The sequence below is a fragment of the Condylura cristata genome, unplaced genomic scaffold (genome assembly GCF_000260355.1).
Source record: "Condylura cristata isolate star-nosed mole 26May11 unplaced genomic scaffold, ConCri1.0 scaffold00007, whole genome shotgun sequence".
Lineage (NCBI taxonomy): Eukaryota > Metazoa > Chordata > Mammalia > Eulipotyphla > Talpidae > Condylura > Condylura cristata.
Genome location: NW_004567108.1, coordinates 1,563,957 through 1,570,509, shown reverse-complemented (window position 1 = coordinate 1,570,509; position 6,553 = coordinate 1,563,957). Strand labels below are relative to the sequence as shown.

Genomic DNA, 6,553 nt, shown 5'->3' with positions numbered 1-6,553 from the left:
GGGGGCGGGGCCGCGCGCCCTGGGCGGTCTCTAGGGGCGGGGCCGCGACCTACTCTACCTGGGAGGTCTCTGGGGGCGGGGCCGCGCGCCCTGGGAAGTCTCTAGGGGCGGGGCCGCGACCTATTCTACCTAGGAGGTCTCTAGGGGCGGGGCCGCGCGACCTGCTCCACCTGGGCGGTCTCTAGGGGCGGAGCCGCGCGACCTACTCCACCTGGGAGGTCTCTAGGGGTGGGGCCGCGACCTACTCTACCTGGGAGGTCTCTGGGGGCGGGACCGCGCGACCTGGGCGGCTTCTGGGGCCCGGCCTGCACCCGCAGCTTTCTTGCCCTTGCCGGGATGGGGCTTGGACGAGTAGAGCGCACGCAGAGGGCGCACAAACAAGTTAGGGGCCTCGTGGTCGCAGGAGTGGGGCGGGTCGGGGGCCTCCCTCCGGATATCTGCACCAAGGCCAGGCAGAGTTGAGCCCCGGGCCACCAGCTCCTCAGATGCCACACCGAGGTCAGTCTGCAGGGGGCGCCTGGAGCCTACAGAGCTCCGCTGTCTTTGCAGACCTGCGGCTGGGCTGGGCCCTGCCTGGGAGGCCTGTAGGGCTGGGACCAAACTCGTGCCAAGGGTATTTTTAGAAACTGATGCCATTTCCAGCTTTGACCTCCGGGAAGGCAGGGCCGTCCAGTGTCAGACCTTCAGTATCACATAAAAGAAAGCACGCAGAAACCTGAGCCCCAAAAATCAGCCTTCAAAGTAGCAACGACAGCAAATGGCCTCTCCAAGTCCACTGAACTCTACTGCCCAGAGTCATCGCGTGTCCCATGGTTCCCGAACTGGTCTCTGTCCCCTGCAGGCCCTGGGAGCTGATAACCTGAGCCTGACAGCAGTGGGGCTAGCCCACTCGCCGGGGCTGGCTCCTGGCGCCTTCTCCAAGCTGAGCAGAAGCCGCAGAAGCAGCTCCTGCAGCAACGGCCGCCTGACACGCTTAGTGGGCGGCGCAGCACTGACCCGGGAGAGAGACAGGCCTGGGGAAAGGCTGGCTCCCTGTTCCCAGCTGAACCCCAGCGAGGGAGGGACACTCAGTGTCCTCCTGGGCAGCAGGGACCTACTGACTGCAGAGAGCCCTGTTTAGACTTAATTCCAGTAGCAGGTGCAAAGGGCCCAGAGTGCCTTGGATCAGGCTGCTCCTGTTATCGCTTGCTTTTGTGGTGATTAGAGTTTCCTTCTCTGAAGGCTGGGCTCCTGGAGACCAGCCTCAAATCCCGGCCCTGACCCCCACCCCTGGCTGTGCTGACGTTAACACGGAGTCCGGAGACCTAGAGGCCTCTCCCCTGGGCCTGCCTCTGTCCCGGGCAGCAAGACTCCGACCCGACACACTACGGGAAGCCGGGGCGCAGGCCAGACCTGCCCTCTACACCTGCCCTGGTGGGGGCTCTGCTCATTAAGTCCAGTGAAACGGACGCGTTTCATGACGATTTGAATGTCCTTCTGAGAATGTCCTTCCGTGCGAGTGCGGGTCAGCTCTCTCCCTGAGAGCCGCCTCCAAAAAGTTCTCCAGTGGTTTTCTGCAGTGCTTGCCGCGGGGGGTGAGCAAGGCGTCCTGGGCGGCCGGAGCAGCAGAGGGGGGCAGTGGACTGCCTCCTCCCCCTCCGTGGGCGCACCAAGCAGGGGCTCTGTCCCGGCTGCCAAATCTCCCTTCCGGGTGCACCGAGCACCCCGCACAGGTAACAGGGTGGCGCCGGCCCAGAGGTGCGAAGGCGACTCCCACAGGCTCTGCCAGTGTGCTGTACATGGGGGTGCAAGGGGAGCCCCAGCTCACCCCCCCACCCCCGCCATGGGGCCTCCTCACCTTCATGCACTCAGAGCGTCCTCCCCGCATACCTGGCCACTCGCAGGGCCTCTGGGGACGGGCCAGGGCCACTTCTGGTGCTGACCCACCCGTGACCGCTGGGGGCTGCTCTCTGTTATCCAGCAGCAAGCCGCTGGTGACCACACCCCACGCCGGCCTGCTGCTCCTTCCCTCGCACCTCTAATGTCCGACCTGCTAGGTGCCTTCTTACTTTTCTCCTTCATGCAGAATGCGTGACGCAGGGGTTACAACACACGGACAAAGGGGAAGGGTCTGGCCGCCCTGGTCCGGCAGAACCAAGAGCAAAGCCGCTGGCCACAGCCCCCCGAGGCGGGCTGCCCCTAGGCTGGCGCATGAGTCGATGCCCCCAGGCTGGAGGCCTGCGGTCCGCACTGGCCACCCGGGGGGCCGAACAAGGTGCCGGCCACAGGCACCCGCCTTTGCAAGTCCAGGGCCATTTTCAGGGCCGGGCACGCCGGGGCTCTGCGCAGCGTCCGCGTCTCTGGCTCCGGATGAGGTGGGAAAGCAGAAGGGCCAGCGCCGGAGGAAGGCCAGGCCCAGCGCCCCATTCTGCGGCCAAGCTCGCTGCCCCTCCTCACCCCACGGAGCCGCCCACGGGCAAGGCCCCCGTGCCGCCACCCACGCGGCCCCGCTCTGATTACCTGGGGGGCCTCCAGCCGGCCTGGGGCCGTGGGGTCCAGTAGCGCCCTGTCCTTGGCAACCGAAAGGCGTCTCCGGGCATCCGCTGGGGCGCGCAGGAGCCGCCAGAAGTGGTGAGAGTGGTTCCGGCCTCCGCGGGGCTCTCAGCGCCAGGGCTCCCTCAGTCCCCCGCCCACCCGCGCCCCCAGGGGCCCCACCGGGGGTGCCTGGCCGCTCTCGCCCTGCCCCTGGGGCTGAACACGCAGGAAGCGGGCTCACCTGGGGCGGGTCTCTCAGGAGCAGCCAGCCGGGAGAGCGGCCGAGGCGGAAGGGGAGGGCCCGGGGTCCCTCTGCGGAAGGATCGGGAGGGACCCTAGGCCCGCGCCCCGCCGCGCCCCGCCGCCTGTGTCAGGAACAGCGGGCGTCTAGTGAGGTTTAAGGTCACGCACGAGGGCACACCCTAAATATGCTTATCTGCTGCTTGCCACGCCCGCTCAATACAGCCTCAGTTTTGTCAGTCACCCCCTTTTAAGAGATACAAGCAACACCCCAGCCCCCTCCGTGGCACAGTCAAAAGTCTGAGCACTTGAATTTGATCCCCGCCAGGGAGGGGCCCCCAGGGCGAGCAGACCTCTCCTGTCTCCCCGCTGCTTCCCTCAGCAGTGGATTTCAGTGGATCCGCCTGTTCTGCTCCCCACTCTGCCTGAGACCACTCACCCGCCCCATCTCAGGCCTGCACCCCAAATCCTGAATGCAGAAATAAAAGTTTAAAAAAAAAAAAAAAAACAGCTGAAACGTGTTTTCCCCAATATGTCCGACGGAGGAGGATGTGTCGGCGCAGATACATCCAGGTTGGTTTTTATTAACCCCATCTGCTTCAAAGACAAAGAGCTAATACTTAGCACTCCGGAAAAGACAGCTTTCAGGCTGACCGGCGGGGCGGTGGACAGTGCCCGAGGCCGCCTGTGCCATGATTTTCTTCCCCTGAAACCTCAATGACAGAAACACAGGCTCTTCCTCAGAGCGGAGTCCATCCTCTCCCTCTGCAGATTTCCTCAGGACAAGGCCAGGTCCCCGGAGGACCACGGCGCCCAGCCCGGTGCGGCCCCTGGTGGTGAGGCAGCTCCCCGGACTGGGCGTGGCTGGTTTCCTGCCGGGCAGGGGTGCCCTGCGGGCAGTGAGCCCCAAGCCCCCTCGCCCTGGCCCTGGGTGCTCGGCGCCTGGTCAGGGAGAGTAGGCGTCTGGCGCCTGCAGGGTGGGTCCCCCACGGCATGCCCACTCCCCGCCTCACAGGTCAGGAGCCCCGGTGGCCTGGGGCAGCACATCCCCGTGACGGCCAGCAGCCCCCAAGGACTGTGCATACCTGGGGTGCTGCAGAGGACGGTGGGTGTCAAGTGGCCGTTCCTGTCTGCTCGCTGGTCCTGGCCAGTGATCTGACCCCCCACAGGCAGGGTCTGCACGGCTCTCGCCCCCCTCACAGAAGCCAGTGTGGCCATTTGGAGAATTTGTCCCCCACCGTTCCCCCAGAGGGGGTGGTGAGCTGGAGCTTGAGCTGACGGGCCCGTGGCTGGGCAATGTGTCCCCCAAAACCTTGGCGGCCAGGGTCGCGTATGCCCTGCAGCCTGGCAGCCAGCGCAGCTCCCTCAGCGTCCGGGGAAGCCCTGCAGCGCAGTCAGGTGGGGTTCTGCCGCCCTCCCGCTGCATCTCTCCGAGTGTTGGTGTTAGCTGGTGGGCAAGCGTCCGGCTCTGCGTGAGAAGTGACTGTCCCGTGGCATTTCCCCCACTGCTTTTCTGAGCGGGAGGTATCCTTTCCATTTCTGTTTCTAATCCACCCAGACTTTACTTTTACCCCTAGAGTGCCATGAAGACCTAAGCTGATTCCTCCGCCCTCCCCCACCCCCAAAGAGCTGACCCGTTTTCCCACACCGAGTCATGTATTGCCTGTCCGTCCGTTTGGGCTTTTGGTGCTGAACCCTATGGGTGCGTGGGCTGCATCAGCTCATCTTCAAGAGGAATGAAGGTCACGGCCACCAAACCTGGACTGGGGACCAGGACTGTGCCAGGAGCACAGACAATGACACGTACGTGCGCAGTGACCCAGGAACTGCCCAGCGGCCGCCGATACAGACACCAGGGCGGCCGCCTCCAAGATGCTGGAGTGACTTTGAACTTGGGCAAAGCAGGATTCCAGCCAGCACCCCACGAGTGCCTTGGCACGTTGCCCTGGGAATTCCTAGGAACTTCCAAACGTTACTGTAAAGCGCTGGATGAGTCGTGCACCGGGCCAGTGCCGGTCCGAGGTAGCGCCAGCAGCCCTGAAGGCGGTGGCCTGAGGTCCGGGCTGCTGGGGGCCACCTCTGCTGGAGCCGCCCCGCTGCCTGCGGCTGAGCGCCTGTCACAGCCGGCTGGTCCTGGAGCTTGCAGGCACCTGGCACGACCCTTCTGCCCCCACCCCGGTGAGGCAATCATCCAGCTTGACTGTCTCCTACCCCCAGGGGACAAAAAAGCAGCAAGGTGCACCCAAACCCCAGCATGCCAGGGGGCCGGGGGCAGTCACTGTGCTGACGTGTCCCTGCAGGAACATAAGGGCAGGTCGAGGTACCAGGTGACCACTCAAGGTCAACGAGCGAGTGGGTATCTTTCCCTTCTGCTAGACACCCAATGAGGCTGACTGATGTTCGCGTGAAGGAAACCTTGGTCTCAATGCCACAGTCCTTTCTCGGGTGTGTTTTCATTTCGCTTCATCAGTGCCTTTGTTTTGTGTCTTTGCACCCTGCATTTGAGTGACATCGTGCGTCCCCGTCTCTCTCCTCAGGCCTGTTTGCGTTTAGCAGCGTCGCTCCTATCCGCAATGTTGAAAATGGCAAGTGTCCGTCTTTTTAATGGCCGAGTCGTATTCCATCGTTTATGGAAGCCTGGGCGTGACAGTGATAGCTGTTCAGTGAATGACGTCCGGATCTAACAGAGCTGTTTTTCTGTATGCTCGGTGTATGCCTACATTGCACATCTGCATCTGTATGAGTTAGTCATTACAGCTACGTCAGATGACGAAGGAAAATGTTTTCATCGCTAGACAGGAATGTGCACGTGGACACATCCTGCCAGCCAGCCACTGACAGAACGGCTTCTGCTTTATCTTCTGCTAGTAGTCAGAGGTTGTCCAGTTTTCTGAATTGTGCGAGCATCTTACGGAAACTTTAGTCAGAAACGAGGGCGAAACGCAGGTGCTGAGGTCCTGAGGTCCACCGGCCTGAGGTCCGGTGGGTGCTTATTACTGCCGGGTCTGGACTTAGCACGAGTCAGCAGGCGGTGAGGGTCCACCTCTGACCCAGGGCCTTGTGGAGAGAGGGCAAGGGCCCGGGGTCCTCTCACACCTGCCCTGGGCCCGGCCGGGGCGACCTTCCCACCTGCGCGGCCTGGACCCCGTCCGCATTGCAGCAGGGGAGCGCGAGCCTGTGGCGGGCCCTATGCCGGGGGCCCACGGAGTCCTCTCTCCCCTGCAGACAGGCGTCATCTCTCTCTACGACTGCATCTTCCGGCAGGACCCAGGCTACAATCAGAAGCTGCACCGGGACGACCGAGAGCACGCCAGGGGCCTGGGGCTCCACGTGAACCAGGAGGTGCGGCTGGCGCCTTCCTCACAGCCAGCGGGTCCTTGCCTCCTGCCTCTGGGCTGCCAGCAGGGAGAGGCGCTCCGGAAGCGACTGGGCGCGTGCGGGGCGGGGGTGCGCGACCCCCCACTGCGCCTGCCTGCAGGACGGAGTGATCCCAGGAGAGCCGCAGCCAGGGGCCGCGTCCCCGGCTGTCGTCGTGGGACTCGGGCCTCCGGGCCGGGGCGCCCCTGGGCTTCTCCGGGCCCTGTCCCAGCCCCAGGGAGCACGCGGCACCCCGTCATGCCCCAGTCTTGCCCGGTGTGGGGACAGCGGAGTGGACAGAAGGTGGGGAGAGGTGTCCAGGACGGGTGGGAGTGCTCACCCCTGGGCGCACCGCCAGCCCCTCCTGACGGGAGCCTGAGCGCAACTGCAAGGCCACAGGGACAGGGATCGAGGAGGCGGCAGGCAGGGGAGGGCGGTGTCC

The 6,553-nt window shown here is 64.2% G+C and overlaps 1 protein-coding gene across 1 annotated transcript in view; it reads left to right on the top strand.

The window, feature by feature from the left end:
- LOC101630653 (chromosome unknown open reading frame, human C5orf49) overlaps positions 1-6,553 on the top strand; it is a 10,350-nt gene that overhangs the window by 860 nt on the left and 2,937 nt on the right. Inside the window, exon 2 of the mRNA XM_012721741.1 lies at positions 5,966-6,188. Within this exon, the coding sequence (XP_012577195.1) occupies positions 5,966-6,188 (223 nt within the window). The remainder of the gene's footprint in view (positions 1-5,965; positions 6,189-6,553) is intronic.